The sequence below is a fragment of the Aythya fuligula genome, chromosome Z (genome assembly GCF_009819795.1).
Source record: "Aythya fuligula isolate bAytFul2 chromosome Z, bAytFul2.pri, whole genome shotgun sequence".
NCBI classification, from domain to species: Eukaryota; Metazoa; Chordata; class Aves; order Anseriformes; family Anatidae; genus Aythya; species Aythya fuligula.
In genome coordinates, this window is record NC_045593.1 from 26,473,364 (window position 1) to 26,499,795 (window position 26,432).

At 38.8% G+C, this 26,432-nt stretch overlaps 2 protein-coding genes across 5 annotated transcripts in view; one reads left to right on the forward strand and one right to left on the reverse strand.

Annotated features, from left to right (window-relative positions):
• Window positions 1-15,241, reverse strand: part of POLK (DNA polymerase kappa) — a 33,417-nt gene extending 18,176 nt beyond the window's left edge. The window contains exons 1-4 of one of the 3 annotated variants that reach the window (XM_032206031.1): window positions 15,221-15,241; window positions 6,309-6,412; window positions 4,595-4,773; window positions 2,315-2,434 (exon numbers count right to left, since the gene is read on the reverse strand). In XM_032206031.1, coding sequence (XP_032061922.1) covers window positions 2,315-2,434; window positions 4,595-4,732 — 258 coding nt within the window. In that variant the 5' untranslated portion in view covers window positions 4,733-4,773; window positions 6,309-6,412; window positions 15,221-15,241. Of the gene's footprint in view, window positions 1-2,314; window positions 2,435-4,594; window positions 4,774-6,308; window positions 6,413-14,784; window positions 15,077-15,220 lie in introns of those variants that run through there. The other 2 variants (XM_032206030.1, XM_032206032.1) reach the window with 2 other exon arrangements.
• Window positions 15,242-15,648: 407 nt separating this feature from the next.
• Window positions 15,649-26,432, forward strand: part of CERT1 (ceramide transporter 1) — an 80,385-nt gene continuing 69,601 nt past the window's right edge. Inside the window, exons 1-2 of one of the 2 annotated variants that reach the window (XM_032205429.1) lie at window positions 15,649-15,862; window positions 19,225-19,359. In XM_032205429.1, the coding sequence (XP_032061320.1) occupies window positions 15,767-15,862; window positions 19,225-19,359 (231 nt within the window). In that variant the 5' untranslated portion in view covers window positions 15,649-15,766. The remainder of the gene's footprint in view (window positions 15,863-19,224; window positions 19,360-26,432) is intronic. The other variant, XM_032205428.1, reaches the window with a different exon arrangement.

Below are 26,432 nucleotides of genomic sequence, written 5' to 3' on the forward strand. Positions count from 1 at the left end.
TTAAGAAAGAAATAAAAAATTATAATAAAGACAAAGTTGATAATGAGAGCCAAGTATATCCATACCTGAAAGACCTAAAGAAGGTGATTAAATAATACCAAGCACATATTAAGGAATCCATATAGGACAAAGATGACTTGAGACCTTGAAGGTGGAGGTAACAGCCTGGGGAAGATTTACTGGAGGGTATCTGAGGGGAAATGGTGGAGGCACTGAGGAACCCAGACAGAGATAAAGACTGGATGAAACAGGAGACTGAGGACTTTATCACAGACCCTGGGGGTATAGACAGAAACTGCTTTGGAAGGACAATGTTAATCTGGGGATGTGGGACAAAAAAAATAGATTTAAGATGGAAAAAAATGAAAGAAAGTACAGAAGAGAGCAAAAGGGTCAGAACTTGTGATAAAGAAATTAGGGTAATAACAATCATGGACCAGAATTCATTTGCATACAGGGGATAGAACAGATATCCAAGATTTCCAGATTTTTTACAACTTGATTGTCAAAGACCTGAAATTAGCCATCAGAAAAGTGTGCCTCTCATCATCCTCTAATAACAGTCCTCACGCACTATGGCAGCTAACTTAATAGTTATTCAATTAGAAAAAAGGAAACTGTTCTTTGAGCAAGTGGCAAAGATTTCAAATATCAGGTTTGAAATGCAGGTTTTAGTAAGAACCACATGAAGTATTTAAGCTTCTCTTTAAGCTTCTTTGCTTTTATATGAAGCATTTTTCGTATAAATGATTAAAAGAAAACATTAATTTTGTAAGATCAAAGAATCAAGTTCAGAAAGACAAAGGTAGTCAAAGCAATTCAAATATGTTGACTTTCACTATATGCACTACACATTCTTTAATTATATACCCATATACTAATTTTATAAGACCCATGTAATTCATTTTATAAGAAATCCTGTCCTCTGTAGAATAAAAGATTCTGTTGGAAAGAAGGATGGAAGTGAAAGTATGTTTTCATGCCTCATAATTTAATAATTTTCATAATTAAATGACTCAAATGCTACCCCTGAAAACTAACAATAATAACTACCAGAGACATAACTGAATCATGCTAAAAAATAACAAAAACAGCTGAGGCATATAGGCTAATAACAAAATTTTTTCAGAGGGACTCTATTCTTGCAAGCTTTTCTGGGCTCAAATTTGAGAAACTGGCATCTAATTAGCAATGTGATCTTCAAATCTACAGTGAACAAATAAAAAGATTGTACAACAAAGAGCAGGACCTGTAGTCCTCACAATGGCTTTCAAAATCAATGGGTGTGATTAATTTATTTTTGTTCCCTCAGCTCTTCATCTGCAAAACAAAAATATCATTCTACTTTGCTTGAGTATTGCAAGAATAATTTAAAGAGTCTACAACATAGAAAAACCTACAACAAAGTCGGTAATTCTGCATGTAAAGATGGATTAGACTAGTGTATAACAAATAAGGTTTGGGCCACCCATTGAACAATGAGGACAAGGGTAAATAATGAGTAACTGCTCACTCAGTGAACATTGCACTTTTCACTGAATGAAACAGGAAATTTTTCCTGTTAGGGAAAAATAGCATGCAATCATGTAATTAAAGACTGAATCACAGTACAAATGAAAAAAGAAGCAAATTAAGCCTCTACAAGTAACTTTAATTTTGTTGTTTCTAAGAATGTATAGCGTGCAACCTGGTGTTTCAGTTTTCTTTAAACAATTTCACCCACAGTAATATTTACGATACTACTCTCACATGCTTCTCATTAGCATGTAAGAAGAAAAATAGTTCCTTCATCTTTCTAATTTAGGACATTTGTATTTCTTGTGACTGCTTGCCATTATTGTTATTTATTTATTTTACTAATTAGCATCGATAAGGAATAAATTAATCCAGAATAGTTGACAGCTCTGATCACCTTCATTCCATTGCAGGTCTTATAACACAAAAATACATGTTCTAAGAACAGAAAGTAGACAACACTTCCATGATACTTATTAATAAAGTATTTAATGAATCTTCCATAAACCATAATGACATCCCTTTAAACTGTACAGATTTAGAAGAACAGGAATTACTTTTCTTCATTCTATTCAAATAAAAACATTTTAGTTAGGTCTTAGAACCTATTTAATCTTCTTCCAGCAAATTTTTATTAAGCTTACATCCTTAAGACACTGTGCAAATTTTTGTTTGCATGACTAACATCAAAACAGCAGTAAGCATTGTGCTTATCAACAGAATTTACTGCAGTAAATTACAACACAACAAAATGTTTATTTGCTATTTTCTCCAAAAAAGGTCTTCACAAAATTAGTACCTGCAACTGCGCTTTCAATAGCTGTTGTTGTGTAATTTTCTCTTTTAGCCGCATCATTTTTTCAATTCGTTGGTTAACCTGTTGATCTTTTTTAAGTTCATTTTCATAAAATCTGGAACCCTTGAAGAAAATTGCAAAAACAGTAAGGTGTTTTTTTTTTTTTTTTTTTTTTTTGTCTTTTCCTCCAACAACATTTGATCTTTAGATACAGAAAACATAAGACAGTAATGCACGCTTTGGATTTTCACATAACACAGGTACTTTACATATCTCTCCTAACATGACAAAAATAAGTCCTTCTCCTCAAACATTTCTCCTTCTCAGACCCATTCTAACAATAAGAGACAATTTAGAGAACTTGCTATGTTTACACACAAAAAAAAAAAAACACAACTTGTTCTAAAACTTAATAAAATATCTGAAATAGTAGATAAATGACAAACTATTATTTACAATACCCTCAAAATAAGGATTATAAAGCTCAAAAAAATATCGTTTTAAGCATTTTGTCAAACTTCCACACTGTTGAATCTACATGGAAATAAAGGCATTATAAAAGTAAAGTCCACTTCTAATGGTGGGTATTTAACTAACCATTTGATCTTGAAAGGCATTGCAGAATTAGAAGCTATTTAGAAGAGGATGATGAAAACCAAATAGGCATAAAATTCCTCTTAAGTATGTAATTGCTTCTTCAAGGAAAGGGATGAATAAGAGGAGATGTAACGAAAACATACAAAGAAGACAACAATGTAGAGATTGCATATTGTGACTTCCCTGTTCTCAACTCATAACAAATAAAGACATACAATGATATGGAAAAGAGGAAAACTCATAACCAGGAAATAAAATATTTTTCTCTTACGAGAGAAATAACGTTTGTAGGAAAAGGTACCATGTTCTGTTGAACCAGCTGATAAAAATCAGCAGAAGTGGACAAATTTGTAGTTCAAAGTCTCTGACTACCAAACTTGCACTGACGCCAAGAAATCAAGAATGGTCAAATAAGAACCAGGCATTTACATGAAAAAGCAAAAATATTCTCTTTTATAATAATGATAAAAACAAATAATAGAAAGACTATATGTCATATCTTATTGTTTAGAAGAAATTAGGGTGCATTTTCTTTCTTCATCAGATATACATATAATCTTTTCTCTCCTCTGCATTGAAACATGACTTGTAGAGTCTCACTGAAAGAAATCAATACCAAAATGTTGGTGTGGGAAGCAACACAAATATTTAAGATTGTTATTAAAGCAGGGGGGGTTATGCTTTATTTTGGTTTTGTTTGTTTGTTTTACATCTCTTGCAATATTTCACAGTTGAAATTATATAAGTTTTTGTTGAAATACCATTCTGGGTTAGTGTTTGTATGTTTAATTTTGAAAGGACTGCAAAAGAAGGAAAGTTTCAGAAAGAACTGAAGCTTATTTTCAGATTTCTTGAACTATACCTGGTACTATATTCTCTTGCTTTATTGACAGAAATATATCCTAATACAGAGAAGCCTGTATATCAGTTTTGAGAGCCAATTTTACAGCTTGTTCCATTTCAAAACAGGTGATGGAACAATAACTGTTCTTCAGAAATATTTTTTTTTCCAAATATTGTTATGAGGCATATGTATGACAAAGAGCCAAGTTTTCAAGAAACAGGGAACAAGTAAATGAAACATCTAAATCAATGGAAGCCTTGATGTGCCTATGTGCAGGATCAGAGAAAAAATAAGAGGAATAAGATTTCAGTGCCTTGTAATTTGTGGCCTCCTCTGTGGGTCTTTGATACAAAGCCACATACTATTAGCCACCTCTCTCAAGTACCATTTACGACAGACAAAAAGACAGGGACAACAGAATTCTTGTGAAAGTATTAGAAAAATATGGTCCCATCAACTTCATCAATTATGGAAAGGTGACCAACAGAGCTACCTCTACTTGGGTGATGAGACAGGCAAAAGGAATGGAAAGGGGAAAGAAGGCCTGAAGAAGCTGAAATCTTCACAATACCTCTGAACAATGCAGTGCTACTTATATACTGCTTCAGGCAAAAAAGGAACACCTAACGACCGATTCAGTTGTGTTCCTCTAGGACCCTGTGCATGAATCCACAGGTATGTTAACCTGCACTCCCTCCCCACACATACATTTCTCCTTAAAAGCTGTCCTCCATTTACACATGTGAGGGATAAAATCTGGGGATGGGAAGAAGAGGGTCTTACGATGTTGGGAAAGAGTTGAAGCACTGGGAGGAAAAAAAAAAAAAAGTAATCAAACCAACCTTGGTAGCTTCCATGATGATTTTATTGATTTTCTCTTTATCCAAGCCTTGCATTCCAGCTTTGTTATCATTGAGGCCCATTCTAAGCAGAAATCCATCATTACTAGAGCTGTCATCAACTTTTTTCATGTTGTCCATAGTATTTCTTGAAAACAAGTACTATTCTAAAGACTTAATACCTGGAAAAAAATAATAATAATTTAAATCATATTTGTTTCTAAGCTCCAGCTGAACAACACAAAAATAATTTGCTGCATGTTATACTTATTCACAAAAAAGACATACACAAATATGGAGACATATTCATGTAAAGTGGCTGGCCTTCGATACCCACCAAATAAAGCCATCTGTAATTCTGACAGAGCTTTGAGACAGTAAGGTTTTACTTTTTGAGTAACTTAAAGAAAAACTCTTTTAAAAGCTGTCTTACAGAAATAATTGAGCACCACTAGATTCAGGTAAAGGCCAGCATCTTATACATGCACGTGACAGTTATGCCTGTATATTAAACTGTTGGAAGAAACTGTACTGTCTTAAACACAAAATGCTGCCTGCTAGACTATTATATGACAAAACAAAACAAAAAAAAAAGGAAACAATGATTTAGATTGTAGAAATCCATTGTTCATTTAGTCCTCGTTCCTGCTTGAGACAAACCATGTAAACTTTCCCAGTATTTTCTAACTCAAATTCAAAACTTCTGTTTGAATTACAGCTCATCTTTTAGAAACAGATAGCTTTAATTAAAGGCTTTGAATAAAACCTTATTGTTTAATTCAGGGTAAAATTCCTACAATCATTTTTTTCCATTAATTTGTAGAGCCATGGCATCCAATTAATGGAACTTACAAGCTTTTCTTACTCAAGTGCTGCCATAGTTTTTCCACATACAGGTGCCTCTGATAGGTGAGACATCTTCCTTTATGCTTTATGAAAGTAAGTAGTTGAACCTTCTATAGGCTCTAATTACATGGTACATTGTTTAGATAATAAATGTGTCTTAAAATGAACAAACCAAAATTAACCTCTGTAGCATGACCTTGTGGTCTTATTTTTGCTGGATTGAACCAAGCAGGCGTCTGATATTGTCCTGAATTATTTAACACACATTTATTACTGGAAAAGCATAGAGAAGGACCTTCTTCCTACTCGAAGTTGCTGACTCATAAACAACTTAAACTTTATTTTCATGCAGGAAGCACATTTGCTCCTGAACTTCCTCTTCAAGCGGCTCCATATGACAGGAGCCCTTCCTGTTGGGAGGAACCACACCCTTTCAGGCACTTAGAGAAACACTATTAAATGCAACCACAAACTACACAAATCTAATAGTGTTACAATTTGTCTAGAGGGTATTTTAAAATGCTGCTTTTATTACTCCAGGACTTAAGTGGAACTCATTATCGACCAAAGTGAAGAATGTCATTATGTATTTTCACATTTAGAGCTGATTTTTTGTGATGAAAGAACCACATGGCTGACTTTTTAAAATCAATGGTGCAATGTTTGTATTTTCCTGAAGATCACCTCCTGAAACACTGTAGCCAAACTGGAGACAGCTATTAAAGCCCTTAAAAATATTCTGATAAAAGTATTGCAATTTTAAACATATTCCATTAATTTAGATTATTTTGATGCCTTCCAAAGACTTAAGACCAGTTAAGTAAGGTTGTGTTTATCTACAGCTTGTTGCATTTCAAGGATTAGTAAGTACCTGGAGATGCAGAGACCGGAACTCTTCTCTTGACCCTTCAGCAGCACTTTAGCTTCTATAGTGGCAACTGGGAATGGGAGTTGCTTCATAGCTCTTGTGTGTATCTATCAAATAGAAGACAATGATGACGAAACATTCATTAATCTTCCACTTACAGGAGGACAATCTCTTACAGTTAACATAAACATTTACGAGAACAGGGCTGCTAGACTACAACCAAAGGAAAAAACACTGCAACACACACATCACTTCCAAGTTTCATCTCAAGCTCATGCACATCCCCATCTCAATTAGCTCCACAATAATTCCATTGTTACTTGCAATCTCTGGTAAGTAATGGGCATAATTCTCAATAAAGGCTTTTTCCAAGGTAAATGCCCCTCCACTACTCCCCCTGGTTCTTTTATCACTCTTTTCCTTCAAGAAGCTGGCATGAACACAAAGGTATCGCTTCCATTTCCTATTCCAGTCTTTGCAACTTTTTTTTTTTTTTAGCTGTTTCATACTCTTGAAGGAGGGTCTTTATCCCTTGCACGTACAAATCTTTCCCATCCTTCATTCAGACCACTCTTAAAGGCTCAGTGTTATAGAAAAGGCTTTGAACACCAATGCATGTGTTTAAGTCAAAAGCCTTCTTTCTCACACTGCTATATACTGAGTGAAGAAAAATTACCATGATGATCCAGTGATGGAAAAAAAAAAAAGTTTTAAAAAAGTCTTATAAATGCTGTTCTCCTGAAGTATTTTATTTTTTCAGCCTCGTGTGGAACAAAATACATTGCTAGTACCAGACAATAAACGCCAAATAATACCTTAGCTGGAATTAAGAGGAACATATTTATTTAAGGACATGATATTAGTCATTGAAGCTCCATTGAAGCTTAAATGTGTACAGAAGGGAAAAGATGAATAACAACTGATGCAATTATCAGTTGCTTAACATGAATAGAGCCAGGAGATTATCTTCCTTTCAGAGTAACAGGCCTAAAATAATACATTTAAATATTTAGCATACTTAAATGAATCATGGAAACATCAATAAAACAACAAATACAACACTGACAGATAAAATGGTCAGTGGATCATCTACCAAAACAAAAATACATATATACATTTAAAGGAAATGCAGGAGAAGCACCATGTGAAACACTGTAAAAACCGTGAACAAATTGTCAGTGTAGAAACTGGTAAAGATACGGGTTTTACTAGCAAATTGCCCCAGAGAAAGCAGCTAGCTTGTGATGACATAGCATTAAAAAATTTTGGCTAAATCAACTTGGAAAAGCGGGTAAAAGTTTAGAGTCTAACAAAATACTGGCTCAGAAATGTCCAGGTAAAGAGTGACATATTTGTGATACGTTTTTGGCATGCTGTCACCCCAAGAATGAGCCGTTTCCTTTAAACAGGGCACATTAAATCTCTTGCAGTGTCACAGCAAGTAAATAGGGTGTGAAATCAGAAGTCTGAGGGCACTCTACAGCTAAATACTATCCTATTATTCCTGTGATTTGGAGATAGGGACAAGAAGCAGTAGAATCATTTTTACGCAGCAGATGCAATTTTCTATTTGCCACTGCAGGGGCTTCTAAAGAGTAAGAGGAAGACTTAGGCACTGAATGCCAGCAGTTAATGGCAAAACAAAAAGGTGGAGAAAAATCATAGAATATCTGAGACTATATTTCTGTGACTATTCAGTTCAGTGGAGACAGTGTTATTATACAAACCATTAACACTGGCAAAACATGTTAACAGTTTCCTTTCACTGATAATGTAACAACTTGTTGAGCAGTAATATTCAGAATAGAAAAGGACACTTCCATGGAAAACCTTGAAAAAGAAATTGCCACACTGAATGATGATCTGATGCATGTAAATTATGTACCACTTCTCATAAAGAAAAATAAAATAAAATCCGTTATCTTTGCTATCACAGATGCTCATGCCAATAAAAGAAATAAAGCGTCAGATGCAAAGTTACTAAGATACACAACTGCTTACCTCCCCTGCAGCTCAGAGGAATCAAAACATCTACAACAAATGTAAGGGATCATCTTTTGTATCTAATTTGCCCACGGTTAGTCTTCACAGTGGGAAAATATACAATGTGCAAAAATATACATATACTGACATTGCAAATAGCAACACACTTATGAAAGACTCTTTCCTATACAATTTTTAAAAATTATTTTCCTTTTTTGGGGGATAGCTAAAATAAGGACCTATTTTTTTTTTTTTTTTTTGTAAATAGTTTCTTCAATTTTCGTAAAATTCAAGAAGCCTCCAGTAACATTTCATGAAAATCTGACATCTCATTTGGTATGGTACAAGCCCAAAAGAAACTTCCTATTTTCTCTTAATTAAAGCATTTTAGAAATTCCTTTATTTAAGCTCTTTTATTTTTATTTTAGCAAGAACAAAACAAAATTATAACAGCTACATTTGCAAACAAGTGTTGAGACTCGGTGAATAGCTAACTTCAGGAATTCTGTCACTGGATGCAGGCAGTATCAGAAGAAACTAAATACTACCTTTAATTTCAGTGACAAGGTCAAGATGTTAACAGGATTTGTTTAAGACCTTTCAATTCTGCATCTCTATCAATGATCTGGACGTGGGGATTGAAGGCACCCTCAGTAAGTTCGCAGACAAGACCATGGTAGGCACAAATGGTGATCTTCCGGAGGGCAGGAAGGCCCTGCAGAGGGACCTGGGCAGGCTGGGTCAATGGGCAGAGGCCAATGGGGTGAGGTTCAACATGGCTAAGTGCTGGGTCCTGCACTTTGGCCACAAGAACCCCATGCAGCGCTACAGGCTTGGGGCAGAGTGGCTGGAAAGCTGTGCAGAGGAAAAGGATCTGGGGATGTTGGTTGATGAACAAGAGCCAGCAGCGTGCCCAAGAAGGCCAACGGCATCCTGGCTTGTGTCAGGAATAGTGCAGCCAGCAGGAGCAGGGAGGTGATCGTCCCCCTGTACTCTGCTCTGGTGAGGCCGCACCTTGAGTGCTGTGTTCAGCTCTGGGTCCCTCACTAAAAGAAGGGCATCGAGGCCCTGCAGCATGTCCAGAGAAGGGCTATAACAATTGAACTTGATGATCTTAGAGGTCTTTTACAACCTAAATGATTCTATGAAAAACCATTGGAAGCATAATAAACAGTTAAGTAAGATGAACAACTTCACCCAGTTTTGACCATAAAGGGTCACTTCCCAGACTTTTGGCTAAGGTCAAGTGTACTGTGGCTTGCACTCTGCTCAAAAATATAAATGCTTCTGAAATTTGTACTATTCCAAAAACTTCAAAGAGAAGGAAAAAATGAAAACAAAACACTTTCTTTGAAGTATCACTATATACAGTGAGATCCCTGGCCTTCACTTTTTCTTATGAAAACTTTACAAATGACCCACTATCAAGCACTAGAAACGTTCAGAGCACTCAGTGCAAGTGTGGAATGGAAAAATTTCTTCCATATCATGCTTCAAACAATTATTAAAATAATAACATCCACAAAGAACATGGTTGTGAAGAATATGAAACTCCTGAAATGCTTCCTAAGTGTTCAGAAGATCCTCAGAAGTGAAACATGAGTGAAATATTTAGCTTCAACTTCAACACATCTTCAGTGCAAGGGGTAATTCAGCAGCTGAAGACTCGAGAAGAAGCAATGACAGTTCTTTCAAGAGATAAACTTGTCATAAAACTGTTCTGCATCAGTATCTCACCACAATGCACCAACCAATTTGGTTTTTGAACCAAAAATCTCATAAGCCAAGCTAAATTACGTGAATGAAAATATGCAGGCTCAGTTAGCGTCCCTCTCTAGTGAGAATGCTACAAAAGTCACTGACAACAGCCCTTTGCAGTCACTTTACATTTAATTGAGATGGAATTAAAGTTTACTGTCATAAGCAATTTCCTTTACTAAAAAACATGAACTAATGATATACATACCCTTAATCACCAGCACCTACTGGTTCTAGAGCTTTGATAGGAAAACTTAAATAATTTATTTGCCAAAACTTTCATTTACATAAATGTAAAATATAAAATATACTCAAAAATGTCATGTAGAAAGTTATATATACACCAAATCAAAATATAAGAGATCAAGCTTTCTCTCCCTCACCCCCTCCCACCCCCTTTTTTTTTTTTTTTTTATTTTTTAATACTTGTGACAACTATTTTGACAAAAGAGGTGGAAAACAAACTCTTCTTTAAGTGAATGAAGATACTCTTGGACAGAAACAAGGATCACTTGTACCAAAGACAATACTTCACAAGTAAGCATGAAATATGTTCTCTATCTACTTCATTGTTTTGGGCCAAGCATTGAAAAATACTTAAAGAGAACAAAATTGAAAAAAAAAAAATTCAGAACAAAGAAGCCTAGCAGACTGATTCAAGAGTAGCTCTCAAACCCAACCCTTCAAATGTCTCCCTTGGACTGGAAATTATTATTGCGAGAAACCACATCATGGGCCACCTCAGAACAAAGCTGCTGGGTGCTAATGAAACACTGCTAAAAGTAATAAACAGACTACAACAGACCTTCTCATTATGACATGACCACAACTCACTCAAATCAACATTTCAAATGGGCACAACATTCCTCTCCCCCGCCCCAATTTCTAGTTAAGATAGAGCATGTGGCCACACAGCAACAATTCTTATTCCACTCCCTGTACAGAAGCATCTTAATCTAGGCTGTGCATGTAACTGCCTGAAGTACCATCATTAAAGAACTGAACCCCAGCTATGCCAGCTGGGTATAGGAACTGACACAACGGAGCCAGGCCATGTGAACAATGGCTTTCCCACAAATGCTTTGCTTTATTTATTGACTTTCTAAGACAAGAACAACCATATATTCAAACTAGCAAAGCTCAAACCCACTACTATATTTTTAACATCTCCAGTACTTAAAAGGTTATACTACAAACTCCAGTAGTGCATTTGATTTTATTCTGCTTGACTGAGCCACTACTTGGGTGATTTAAGAATTTTATCCTGACCAGGAATGTTACATTGTATCATTTGCAGCAGAAAAGTCTTTATTGCACCTGTCTTTACTGAGTATTCATTCAGCAAGGAAACATTGCAGCCAGTGGCAAATTTAACAAACTCTGTAACTCTTAATTCCTTGTAAAAACACATTTCCCAACCAATACTTTAAGTATGAGTTGCTCTTACAGTCTTTGCTTCTCAGCAGGAGAAACCACCAACAGACACGTGCAAGCAAGCACATCAGTCTGTCCTTCTGAACTACCGGATCAATTCTTTTCAGCCACAAGTGGGTTGGTAGTTACTAGAGCCCTAGATACTCAGCAGTCCCCAGAAGAGGACTCATGTCAGTTCTAATCCTGTAGGGATTAAAAAACAGAGCTGCCAGGCAGAACTGTGCAACAGTGTTATTAGCGGGTAAACATACACGATGTTAACCACCCAGGTTCTCTACTAGCAACATACAAAACTGCTACTGTGTCACTGCTTTGTCTCAATGGATCATAAAATGTTATTAGTTCTCTGGAATAGATAATCTCCTAAGAAACATCTAAGTACTATTTATAATTGTAATCAGCTGAGGTATGTGATTAATTAATCACGCTGAGCATAACACTTAGGGCCAAGATTCACAGAACTTAAAATTCAGAGTGCCCACCCAAGCTGACACAGCCCAATGGGACTATTCTTCAAGTATCGGCTGACACAACAAATTTTATGAAAACTTTGATTCTATCCAAGTACCTAGGAACTGGCTTTCAAAAAAGAGCCCTAGAATTATGTCTTTTCTGAAATAATTGGCTTGCAAATTACAGACAATCCAAGCCTTTAAAAAATTAATTCACACTGCACAATAAACAGAAAGAGACTGCTTCTGACAACACCCAAAATGAAGATGTCAAAATACATATTTTATGCTGTTCATTAAACTATTTGAATAGTTCTTCACAACCAGCTAAGCTAAACAAGTGGACTATCTATCCCCTATTAATTTTCTGCAGGCAAGATGTGGTATGGTTCTGCTGCAAATCCTGCTTTCAGCTCCTCTATCGCTGTGTTCTGAAAACCTCAAGGTTTTAAGTCTTCAGAGTTTATTCCAAGGGAAAAAGACTGCTGTGAATATGTTCTCTTGTCTCTACTCAACAGTTCACAGAATCTTCTAAACTGAAAAAGACTAATCGCAAGTTTTTAACCAATGTTTCCTTGTATTTCTAGATTATTGGAAACAAATGCTTTATTTTTTTTAAGACAGAAAGAAAATAATAAAGGAACTGAACTATTATGAACATTCATCCATAAGAAATATATCAGAAGTGGTGAAGTTACCTGCAATTGTGTTATTACAGAGATGTGCTCACTGTTTATATGTTCACAATTAGCAGTAATCTTTCGTTTAAATGTTTTACTTAAAAGCAAAAATCCTAACACAGAGATTACAATTATTTTACAAAAAAGTTTGAATCATTTATATCTGAGAGCCTGTACTGCTAGGCAATATGCTCTTCTACAAACAAACAAAATTCCTTCAAAAATCTTTTAAGAAAAATAGTCCTATATTTAAGAACAAATTTTAACTACCAGCATGAACATGCTAAAACATACACTAATGATGAAAGTGTTTTAATAACATACAGTGAATACACCACAGCTGAAGGTACAATAAATAATACTGGAAATAAGAGACATATAAAAAGCAAGAAAAAATCAGATAGTTATAAAGTGACTAATTTCATGATGTTTACAAGTAACATCTTTAGAAGTAAAACTCCAAAAATGCATTTTTGTATTACACTTAGTACATCAGCAATACAGAACAATAGCATCTGTTCCAGTATTCTAAGAAAGGTGATGATTGCTTCCAATTATAACAGTGATTTGTAAACTGTTCACAATCTAATACATTGGGAATAAAGGCTGGATACAAGAAAGGGCTTGTGATGGAAGAATGAATACAGCAATGAAGCAAAAAATAAAGGCTCAGTGGATAAGGCACGGGAGGAGGTACAGCAGAGCGTGTAGTCAACATCAGTGCATCAGTTTGATCACCTTCATTTACTGTGGCTTTGGTTTGCATCACAGATGGGCCTCAAAGCATGCAAATCAGATTCTTCTCAAACTTAACTGGAAGACTCTAATTCCAGAGCATACCTGATGCATTCCAATTGCTAATGGAGACTCCCAACATGGGACCAGACTAGAGCTAGTCTGAAGAAAAACTTCTAAAAATATAAACAGGATGAACTGAAGATCTGCAGCACCAAATCTTTCCTTTGCACGTCTACTCCCACTGCACCACAGTACTTGCCCATGCAGATGTGACCCAATCTCACTAAAAGCAATAGGCAACTAGTCATATATGAAAAGGATGGTCAGAACTTTAGCAAGAAGATGTAATTTATCTCAGGTTAGTCACAATCTCAATACACCTGAATACACCTGTTTAAAGAACATCAGCTGGTGACATTATGGGGAAAAAAAAAAAAAAAAAAGGTGATGACAAGTTAGGAATATGTGGCAGATATAAAAATGAACAAGCAGAGAACAAGAAGAGCATCTGCAACTATGGTGACAATCCCAGACAGAAAATGCGAGGTTGTGTGGCTACCTGAGTACACATCACTGCCATTGCCAAAAGGCTTGTTCAGACATGTCTCTTCACTCCCTACTCTCAATGAGAACAGATAAAGAAATAAATTCAGAATGTAATGAGGAAAAAAGAACTACCTTTAAAAGTGATGCCACTTAACTTTATCAATATACTGCTGAGAAGAACTATAAATTGTTCTTATACATGCTTGTATATATACACACACATATAAAACTCAGACATCCTGCTTGCTTAACGCTTGGAGTACACTGCAGCAGATGCTAAGGACAAATACCTTCATTTCTTTCCAAACAGCTACTGAAGCAAAGAACATAATTTCTCAACAACTTTCTATGTTAGAAAGTTGTCAAAAATAGTATCCACAATGAACTGGTAAGAAATATTTCTGTGCATTCCAATGATTACACAAGTATTAAAATGTCTACGACTGTCCTCTATTTCTAATTGTTGAGGGTAATTATGTTGCTTTACCACTCAGTGCCACAGATGTACATTCATTGTGAATATCTTTATGCCAACGACTGAGATGGTGAAAGTTATTTAAATTTTAGCTGCCCCATATACAGATAATGCATTTAGACAGGTATCTTGATGGCAAGAGCTCTTTCAATAGATAATCCTCAAGGGAAACTTTCAAGAAGCGTAACATGGAAAAATTACACCATGATTTGTCACAGGGAGTTAGAGAAAATTTGACAGCGTCATTACGTTGATGCTGTAGGTTTGAATGAAATTATTTAAGCTTCAAAAGAAAATAATAAGTAATAAGCAAAAAGATGAGCCAGCACAAATATGAAGCTCCTGCCATGTCCCTGCATCGGTTCATAGGCTGCTAAGCGATGAACTCGCTTTCTTTCCAGAAATATTACTACCTCCGTAAATACCGGCGAAGTCGTACGCCTCGGGTGGAGCTCTGGCGAAGAAATAACACCGAACTGGCCAAAAAATACATAAAAATAAAGAGTTATTATTGCATCCCCGTGCCTACAGAACCAGCGGCCAGACACACGAGACGCGGCGGCTCCCTCACGGCTCGGGCGGGCTTCGGGCCGCCGCCTGTCGCGCGGCTGCCACCCGCAGCGGGCGGGCAGCCCCCACACGCCGCCAACGGTCGGGACAGGGCCGGGGCGCGGCGCGGCGGAGCCCCGCTACCGGCGGCGGAGCCCCGTTACCGGCGGCGGGCCGGGCCGGGCCGTGCCGCCCCCCCGTCACCCCAGCGGGCAGCGCCTCCCACCCCTTCCTGCGGCCCCGCCGCCGCCATCTTTGTCCCGGGAAAGGGCTGGCGGCTCGCCCGCCGGCGGCACCCACCGCTTCTCGCGGGCGGGGAGCGAGCCTCGGCGCCTCTCCCGGTCCTCACGCAGGGCCGCCCAGGCGCTTCCCCTGACTAACAAGGGAGCCCTGCGGCACCCGGCCCCGAAGGGCGAGAAGCGGCGAGGCCAAGATGGCGCCAGGCGGGGGGGGGGGGAGAAGAGGGAGGACTACAACTCCCGGCAGGCATCGCGCGGGGCGGGGCGGGGCGGGCGAGGAGCGGCGGCGCGCACCCGCCTCGCCTAAGATGGCGGCGGCGGCGCGCGGGGTGGAGTGAGCGGCGGGCGGGCGCGCGCTCGCCCCGCCCCCCTTCGCCACCTCCGTGTTGTGGCTCCTGCCGCCGGCCGGGGCCGCGCCGAGCCGAGGTGGGGCGGGGAGGGGAGGGGGGGAAGGAGGCAGAGAGAAGGAGGAGGAGGAGGAGAAGGAGGAGAAAAGAGGAGGAGGAGGAGGAGAGCCCGGAGAGCCCGGAGCCGCCGCCACTCGTCCGTTGGGGCTGGAGGACGCCGAGGCTGCGGCGGGCGGGGGCCGCTGGGCTGCCGGGTCCCCATGTCGGACAACCAGAGCTGGAACTCCTCCGGCTCCGAGGAGGACCCCGAGACCGAGCTCGGGCTGCCCGTGGAGCTCTGCGGGGTGCTCAGCAAGGTGAGGAAGGCGCCGCCCGCCGCCGGGAGCAGCAGCAGCGGCAGGAGGAGGAGGAGGAGGAGGAGGAAGGCGGCGAGCACCGGGACGCGGCTCCCCGCGCGGGGCCTGGCGGCGGCTCCGGAGCCCCCGCGGGAGGCGCTGGCGCGGCCTCGGCCCCGGCCGGGCGGGAGGGAGGGGAGGGGAGGGGAGGGGAGGGCGGCCGGGCCCCCGCTGCCCCCCGGCGCCGAGCTCGGCCCCCCCCGGCTGCCCCCGCTGCCTGCAGGGTGCCCGCGCCGCGCGGGGAAGCGCCCCTGCGGCCGGGGATATCGGGGCGGCGGGGAGCAGAGGAAGGAAAATGGCACTAGGGCTCGCTTCCCTTTTTAAGTACGAGCGCTGCTGTTTTCTTTTTTTTCTTTTTTTTTTTTTTTTTTTTTTTATTCTCCTTTTATCGCTGGAAATGAGATGACTTGCAAGTATGCGTCGGGTGGTACCGGGAAATCTTATCGGGGGGGGGGGGGGCGATTTTAAAGTTGTGTGCAGAATTAATAAGCGTGACATCAAATTTTTTCTTCTTCTTCTTCATTTATTTATTTATTTATTTATTTTCAGGAAGTACCCTCACGGTAACAATTAAACACCTTCAGAATTAAACCGCTACGTTGCGAATTTCTTTCCCCGTCCTGCGCGGTGGGGGCAGGCATCAGCCCGTGCCGAAGGCGCAGGTCATGGGATACTGAGATCACAGCCCGGCCCCGGGTGCTGAGACAAGGGGCATCGCGGGGCCGCTGCCCTGCTTCTTGCAGGAGGCTTCCAGCCTGGAAATGTGCCTAAGCCCGGAGATGGGGGGAGTGGGGAGGAGAGAGGAAAGGCCGTGGCTCTCATCCGTGAGATCCCCTCATCTCTAGTGCATGGGGAGGGAGAAGGTGAGGCAGACTTGAGGTGTTAGCTCAGATAAAACACGATGATTTGGTTTAGTAGTGTAGGTTTTTTTTTTTTTTTTTCCTTTACGAAGTTTTCCTTCTGTTAGGTGATTCTCACCGTTGGAAACTAATGTTTGTGAGATGTGGTTAATTTTAATGTTGACAAATTATTTGCTTTGCTGAGTCTGGTTGCTGTTCCTTACTGGAGTAACAGGTGACGCCACGGCCTCTTTGTAAATTCATAATGTGCATATGTGCAAGCTTTATATGGTTCTAGATGATTGTGGAGAGTAGCTGATGGTGCCTTTACTGTGAGAACACAGGATGCAATCTCGTCATACAGTCATGTGTGTCATGCATTCGAGAACGGTGAAACCTGTTGCAGTGAATATTGAGGGATAATTTCACCTTTTGTTGATGCCTCAGTAATACCTGAGGTGAACTAATTAAAACAAAATGGTACCGTTTCAAACTTACTACTAAGCATATATTTGTTTTTAAAAATTTACTGTCTATAATTACGTTGTAAATCGATGAAAGTACGCAGCAGCTCTCTGTATGCTCAGGAGTGTTTCAATTGTTCTGCCCTTGGTAAAGAGAGAAGGCTTTAAAGGACAGGGAATAATTTGGTAAGCGAAGCTTATAATAAGTGTGTTTTACCAGTCTCTTTAAATGTTTAAGAACTCTAGTTTTTTTTTCCATTGTATTTCCTGCTCACAATTTTAAGGTGGATCCAGAGAACTTTGACATGGAAATGTTTTGATGCACAAGAACCCACATGCTTTAACCAGTGGCCTTTTGTTGCCAAGACCTTTTTTTCTATCAAGTATACTTCGAGGCGTCTTTTAATTCGTGTGACATTTCGATTGCAACAGCAAATGTTGATTGCAGCAGCAAATGCAACACTGACTGCTATATTTACCTCACTTAACCGTGTCAAAGAAGGAAAGGTCCTTTCCTCCCTGTCCCTTGCTCTTTTGCCCAAGATAACTTTGGACTCTGTATTTTATGTCTGGTAGGAGCAAGGAATATAACAGAGCAGAAGAGAGGAAGTCAGCGAGTGCTAATACCTCCAGTGATGGCTGGTGCTGCCAGTTCTTGTACTAAGCTCAGCTGAGGCATTCTTTGAGAGATTCTGAACTCAGCAATACGATATATTAGGAGATTGTAAAAGGCTTTATCTTTGGCGAGCAAATGTAGTGTCCTACCTATTCTTGAAAATGGTTAGCAATTTCTCAGGTGATAGTTTGCTTTTCCTTCTTAGTACTTAGCACTCGTTATTGTTATTTATTATAGTTAACATGCAGTTATGGGACGTGCATTAATTAACATATGTAGTATAATGTAGAAACTAGCCCATTAATCCACATGCTCCCCCTCCCTGTTAATATGTTACAAAATGGTGTGTAATGGTTAGAATTAAATGTTAAAAAAATGTTTTAAACTTGCTTTTCAAGGCTCTTATCAAAGAACAGTTGTCATGAACATGTTGAAATGCTTTCATGATAAAATTGTTCTCAATGCTTTTTTTTCCTGTTCATAATATTATCTAATTTGTTATGTTTTGCCCTGTGATTGAAGACCAGAGTTATAGAACAGTTGTGATACTCTCAGTGCTGTATGCTTCTACAGGGTGCAGTTTAGTTCTGTTGGGAAGCCGTAGCAAATATAACGTGCTAATAATCAGGACTCCATTAGTCGCTTGTAAGTAGATCTTTGTATGATGAATCCAGGACTTATTCCTGGAATATAAATTCCACTGCATATATGAATGTCTAGTCCCTAGAAAAATCTTAGGATGATTGGAAGTCTGCTGACAAGCAATTATCTTCCTAATGTTTAAGTGGTTATGGAATTAAAACCTAGAGCAATATCTGCAGGCAGTATTGAATTGATAAAGAACTGATTACCCTAGACACTATAATAGTTATATGCTATACTGGTGGGATAACGGTACATGTGTGTTTACATGAAAACAATGAGAAACTTCATTAGAATCAGTTTGGTAGAAATTACCTTGTATATAGAAGAATTCTTTCCATGTTCTACTGAAGTTTCTTTTTGTTTAATTCAAATTTTAAGTCAGATGGCTAAATTGAGTTTAGTGGTTAATGTTTGGTTTTCCCCCTCCCCCCTTCCACAATGTGTTATCGGTGTGTTTGATACCTGTATTTAAGTGGCCTTGGCAACAGTGTTGCAACCAAGACATCTGTTATCTTACTGTTCTTTTGAAACAACTGCTTTTTAGCACCTTACTTCTGTGGTTTGCAAAAGAGATTTTTAAGAGCCCTGAGCAGACAAAGAATGATCTCCATTGGGAAGAACTTTTTTTAAAAAAAAACAAACAAACAAACAAAAAAACTTTTTCCGAACTCTTTCCTGGTGCTTAAAAGCCTAAAATATCAACAAAATTATTTTATTGTTATTCTTCTACTAGCAGATCTTTATTTATTTATTTTACAGTGGACCAACTATATTCATGGGTGGCAAGATCGATGGGTAGTTCTGAAAAGCAACACACTCAGTTATTATAAGTCTGAAGATGAAACAGAATATGGCTGCAGAGGCTCTATCTGTCTGAGCAAGGCTGTGATTACAGTAAGTACTATTCCAATATTTCTATCTTTTCATGTTTTAGGGGTGTTACTGTGGTTGTAGGCTAATGTTTAGCAAAAGCAAGTATGAGTACAGCAAATAATTCTATTAGGTCAATTAATATTAAGTTAGTGATATCAGTGCAACACAAGCAGGGTGGAGAGTTCCTAATAAGAAAACAGGCTGTTTTCATTGGAGATTGCAGTACGCGGCTTTTCATCTATTACGCTCAAGGTTTCTATGCACAGGGGTACAATTTCTCTGTGGAAGAGGCACTGTTTTCCAAGGAGTCAGTCTATAACACAGAAACAACTTACCAAAGGAGGTCGTATACGTCACAAAGGCCTTGCACTTTGCTTTGGAAAGAGAGTACTATTTCTTTGACTTCTGACTTTCTGAGTATGAATAACGTTTCCTGAAGAAAATGTTCTACTACTTCTTCCTCTGAACAAAGAAGTGTGATATTTGTTGCTGTTTCTTCCTAATGCTTAGAGATACAGTATTTTGCTGATAACAGAGAACCTACGTACAGATGAAATCTGAAAATGAAGTGGCCATAGAAAATAAAGAAAAAAAATCTGCTCTTTGCAGCTTTCAGAATTATATATATTAATTTTGATTAATCCTTCCTAAAAATCATGCTGTAGCTTTTCAGTTACTCTTATAAGGTCCAGGTATGTAACAGAAAACATGCACACTCAGCTCTCTCAACCCTTCTTCATATGAGATGTTTCCCTCTGATCTTTGTGGCCCTCCTCTGGACTTCTTTCTTCTTTGTAGCACATAAGTGTACAAGAGCAATAGTATTTAATCTTATTCCTCCAAATGTGTTTTCAAGATGAATTGAGGATGACAATGGAGATGTTTTCTTAATCTTCAGTTTACAAATAGTTATGTAATTTCAGAAAAGATTGGCTTGAAAAAACACGGATGGATTGATTATATGAACAGTGCATTTTTGGAAAGCAGATTTTTATATTTAGATATATGACAGGTGCTGTAGTCACCTAAAAAGTAAAATACCTTTTTTTTAAAGGTCTTTCTTAAACTGGTTAAACTTCTAAATTTGCTCAAGATTTGACTTATTCAGGAATGTTCAATGCATAACAGCAGCCTTTACACATACCTGTTTGAATATACTTGTGGAAGTCTAGTAGTACTGGCCTCTGATCAGGAGCTCCATCAAAGTCTTGTGTTCACTTGTGAGAGGCATGATGTATCTGTCAGGCAGAAATAGGAAGGTGGTAGCAAAGAGGTGGGCCAACAGAGGTCTAGAAAAATGTTTTAAAGCATAGCTCAGCAGCTTGAATTCCAGTTCTGGTGTTGGAGTGAAAGATTATAGCAATGCTGACATTGCTGCTGGAATGTTTCTGTATATTGCACTTCGTGAAGGGATGTTCAGGAACATCTCATGTTCTGACTAGGAAGTGTGTAACACTGGAACTCTTACAGATAGATGGCTTTTTTTCCTGTCTTCTGTCTGACATTTCTTGGAGTTGAATCACTGTGGGTTTTTTTCAGTTCTTGCGTCTCTTGAGTATATAGAAGAAAACACGATATTGGGGAAAGAACAAAATGTGGGTACAGTTCTGAAAGTTTAATGTGATATTTTAGTTCAGTTTTCATTAAGGATCATGGATTTTGAGGGATGTTTGACACTTAAGTTTCATTGTAGTTTGAACTGGCATCTCCGAAACTTGGTAAACGTCTGATTACTTGTAGCTGCAGTTAGTGATTACTGTTTAAGTACTAAAGGTTCAGAAATACTAATAGATCAGTTCTGGCCTTTGAGGACATAGAAGTTTACTTCTGAAATTGTCATGAAACACTTGTTTTTCTGAAGCTCTTCATCTGGGCCATAGTTTTGGAATGAATGCTTCTGGTTTAATAAGTGTTTGGTAACAAAGATAGTAGGTGTTTGTTTTTTTTTTTCTAATCAGCTTTTAATAGTAGAAAAGGAATTATGCTCAAAGATAAATGTTTAGAATATTCTTCCTGTGGTATGTAGTTAATCTTGACTTCTATGTCCTTGTAATATCTTAACACTGTAAGTTCGTTAGAATGCATTTAATGCCTGAATATTTTTTTTTCTACAGTCTCTAACTGCTGTAAACATAGTTTTCCTTGATCTTCCTGATCCAGAGTCAGGTACAATAACTATCTCCCTCCTAACCTGGTGTATTACAAGAAGCTTTTCTTTAGTGTAAAGCCAGACAGGGTGGTATTGTATGGTGTTGATGTCTATAATATTTCCTTGTAGGAAAGGAGGCTTGGATTCTTACAAAGCTTTCTTTTAGGTGTTCATATTAGGTGTGCACATATTTGGTTTCGACTGGGGACATAATGATTTTTGATGAGTACTTATTGCTGCTAGTAGCATATAATGTACGCATTTTTGTTGATGTATAAGCATAAACAGAAAGCTGCTGTCACTGAGTAGTCTCACTGTATTTTCAGCAATTAAGATTACCATAATGATTAGTCATAGTATTAATTATGAGACATTAAATTTGTATTCAGAAAGCCACAGTCCCTTCTTGTCTTCTTTTTTCATTCCTATCACATTGGGCAGAGATTGATAGATAATTCTACAGAGATATTTTATAAGATGATGCTTGTTTCTTTCCTCTTTATTTAATGAAAGGAACACTTGTTAAATCAGCTCACTGAAATAGCTTCTTCAGATATTTTAAGTGTAGAATTATTATGTCACCCTTCCAGAACAGGTATGTTTCTGTGGCAGTAGTCTCCAATTCAATGGAAACATGGGATTTAATTGGGCTACTGGCAATATTAACAGCTGAAACTTAGAGTTGACTCCTCAGAAATAGGGGACCGAAGGACGAGTATTCAAAGTACACTCACTGGATCACATTAAGCAAAGAACTGTCAAGAATTAGCCATGTGCATCAGGTTATAAGAGAGGAAAGTGAAAGTCAATAGCTGATGCTGATTTGTTTTCAGTCAGATAATGAAAAACATTGAAGGTATTCAGCTGGTTTATAACAGAATGGAGGCTTGAGCTCAAGACTTCTGCTATGTGGTCAAGGCTTGAGAAATCCTGAGTAGTATAAAAAGTTGATATACACGCAGACTTAAATTTTGTTCTATTACTCTATCCTAGGCATCCTAAAGGGATGAACAATTGTCTGATGGATCAGGATCAAGGAGTTACAGTAAATGCAGTTACATCAGGCTAGCTGTCAGTCACTATGGGGTTCCACAGGGCTCTATTTTAGGGCCAGTTTTCTTCAGTGTCTTCATAAATGACTTGGATGCAGGACTTGAAGATGTTCTGAGTAAGTTTGCAGATGACATTAAATTAGGAGGAGCTGTTGACTCCTTCAGGGATCGAGAGGCCTTGCATGTGGATCTTGACAGGTTAGAGGTCTGGGCAGTCAACAACCACATGAAATTTTACAAGAGCATGTGCCAGATTCGGTACCTGGGATGGGGCAACCCTGGCTATGTACCCAGACTGGGGGGACAAGAGGCTGGAGAGCAGCCCAAAAGAAGGATCTGGAGTTTCTGGTCAACAGCAAGCTGAACAGGAGCCAGCAGTGTGCCCTGGCAGCCAGGAGGGGCAACCCTACCCTGGGGTGCACCAGGCCCAGCACTGCCAGCTGGTGGGGGAAGGGATTGTCCTGCTCTGCTCTGCGCTGTGTGTGTCCAAAGGAGGGCTACAAAGATGGTGAAGGGTCTAGAGGGCAAGATGTATGAGGAGCAGCTGAGGCCCCTTGGTTTGCTCAGCCCCGAGCAGAGCAGGCTGAGGGGAGGCCTCATGGCGGCCTGCAGCTCCCTCACGAGGGCAGCGGAGGGGCAGGCGCTGAGCTCTGCTCTCTGGGGACAGCGACAGGACCTGAGGGAACGGCATGGAGCTGGGACAGGGGAGGGTCAGGCTGGGGGTTAGGGAAAGGGTCTGCACCCAGAGGGTGGTCGGGCACTGGGACAGGTTCCCCAGGGCAGCCAGTGGTCATGGCACTGAGACTACTGGAGTTCAAGAAGTGTTTGGACAACGTTCTCAGACATATGGTTTTATTTTTGGGTGGTCTTGTCCAGAGCCAGCAACTAGAATTGATCCTTGTGTGCCCCTTCCAATATGGGATATTCTGTGATTCTTAAAATACTGCTGCAGTTGATTGTCAGGTGGTATTTATTAAAGATATTCTTCATTACCATCAAACCTTATAGTTCTTTCATGCCTAAAGTCAAGCTTTCAGTGGAGACTTCTGTGCAGATGGTTTGGAGTGGGTGTTGATGGCATGCCTGTAGAGGTGGATCTGTGGGCTTCAGCTTTGGAGTTGGAAAGGGCCAGGGTCTGCCACTGAAAACACACAAACACTTTGTAAGGTTGGAAATCCAACTTCCAGTAAAATTGGCCTTACACATTGTAATATTTTTTCCTTAATTACCGTGTTTATCCTGATGGTGCCATCACGGCTTTTGAATAAAGGTATTTATACCAACTCATCCAATGATGACATGATGTATCAAGAAGTTTCATAGTATGTGTGGAACAGCTTAAGCTGGAAGAGACCTCTGGAGGTCATCTGCTCTACCTGCCTAGCTCCAGACAGCTTAACTGAAAGGCCAGCACTAATTTAATCCTGGTGGAACATATATTTTATATATTTTCAAACCTGTTTGCAAATTCTTAATGTATATCTCACGAGTTCTACAGTTTTCCCCAAAGGACTTGGATGGTCCTTCGGGAGAAATACATATAGATCTGTATGGTGAATCTTGAAAAACACTTAAAATATCATGTTTGACAGCTTTTAAGAATGCATAGTATTGTGTGCACTATTTTTTTCCTCTCTAGAGGTAACTATCCACACAGGAAGAGTTCAAAAACTTACTTTCCATGGTGAGTTTGAGCTCGTCTTCAGACAGGACTCATACCTGCCATTTTCTAATCCAGTGGTTAGTCTTCAATTTATTTTACTTCCCGCATTACTGATGCAGAAAAACATTTTGATTTCTAATTTGGTAGCTTAATCAAGATGTAATAACTGTGATGTAATGTTTGTTTTTTTGGTTATAATGAGATAATAGACACTTATGTCAAAATCTTAATAGAAATATGCTATTGGCTGTTTGATTTTAAGAACACTTTGTTCTGTTGCAAAGAGACATTTAAGTACTTCTGTAGCAAATGCCTCAACTAGGATTAACAAATGAATGCAGTGTGAGTAGTGAAGGTGTTTTCAGTGAACTAGTTTGTTTCCAGAAACAGTGATTAGGAGAAACTGTTGCTTAGTGAAGGCAAGTAATTGTTTTACATTAATATACAAATTGCAAGTCATTCCTCTTCTGAATGGATTTCTAGAAGAGTACATTTTTTTGACTTCTCTTGCTTGTGTATATCAGCAGCTAGGGGAAGACAAGAAGATAGAAACTGAAGTCTACCTGAAAGACAGCCTATTTGGTTGGCACAAATTTTGTTGGCAATTCAACCTGTGAATAGTCTTAGCTCTTTTTTCCTGAATAACAATAAATTGCTATTGTAAAGAACTTAGTAAATATTTGTGTTATAAAGTAGAGGCGAAATAAACTTGTTTTAGCTACAGTTTACCAAAAGAACATGAGCACTATACATCAGAGCTAAACTGACAGCTTACAATTCTAAGCTTCTCTTCTGACCCATATTCTGAAGAAAGTGAGATTTTTCTTTCCAATAATCAGCCTCTAATAATAAATAAAATCCCTGCCTTTTAGAAAGGTATTGGAAGTTGAATAGTTAGTTACCCTTTGATTAGCATTATATTTGGTTTAAGAATAGTAGCATAATGTTGGCCACTACTAATAATTGGACACTTGTGATCGGAAGCACAGATAGTTTTAAAAATAGATTGACAAATTTACAGAGTACGCTTCAAACATTTATCTTTATCAGATACCGAAGCTTTCTGTGGGAGCTTTTAAACAGATTTTAAACTACAAATACTTAGTATTTAAAATAGATTTTTTTACTTGAAGGAAATGTCAATGCAAAGCAAATTGTATTGCTTAAAGTATTTTTACATGACAAATGATATATTGCAAAGTACTGTCAAAAGGTTACCATGACATTACATTAACAGTACATTGGTATTTCTTTAAATTGTATAAAACATGAAATGTAATTGTGTGTTGGAAGCTGTTGGAATGGTAACATGTAGAAGTGGATCCACTTGGAGGAATAAAGCAGGTAAACTTTAGATTAGATTTTTCTAGCTACTGCTCTGAACTTTGATCCAACAGAGCTGCATATGATAAAAGAAGAATGTAATTATGGCTTTTATCTGCTGATAGGTTTTAGTCAGCTGCTGGTGAAGTTGAATGTGAAATGATAGATTTCAGTTGGTGAAAGCTTTTGTAAAAAAAAAAAAAGCTAATATATAAATTGGTGCCCTAGGCAGAAATACCATAGCAGTAAATTTGTAATAATTGCTAATTGCATAAAAATACATTAATTTGTTTCCAGCTGTTGGAAAACAGTCTGTTTTAGTATGAAGTGATGCGCATTTAATTAATTTGTTTTCTGTAACTTGATAAAGTGCTTCCTCAGCCATAATCTTTTCTAAAAAGATGACCCAAGTAAACTAAGGCATAGAATATAAGCTGTAACTAGATAGGGGTTTGTTTAAGACACCAGACAATTAGTACTTTTAGACTTTGGTTTGTACTGTAAATAATCAAATTGTTACTTCTGGTTTGGTGGAAGATCTCAAGTTGATGATAGAGAAGTGTTGATGGAGATTCCATGCAGCATGTCCAGAAAGCCCTACAGAGCCGCATGCAGTCAGGAATACATACTCATATCTGAAAAGCCTGAGGCGATTGTATTTTGGAGAGGAAAGTGCCAAAGAGCAGTAGAAGAGTGATGGAGAGAAAAGTTGATGCATAGGAGATGATGATACTGGGTGTTGGTGCAGCAGGCAGATGTTTTCTTGGAACATGGGATTCTCCCAGGCAGTTATTTTTAGCATTTGCATTCTCTGTATGAACCTGTATATGAATCTGACAGTCCTTGAATCTGAACCAGCAATGGATAGGTTGACGTTCAAAGTGAAAATGTCAGAATGTTCCTGTAT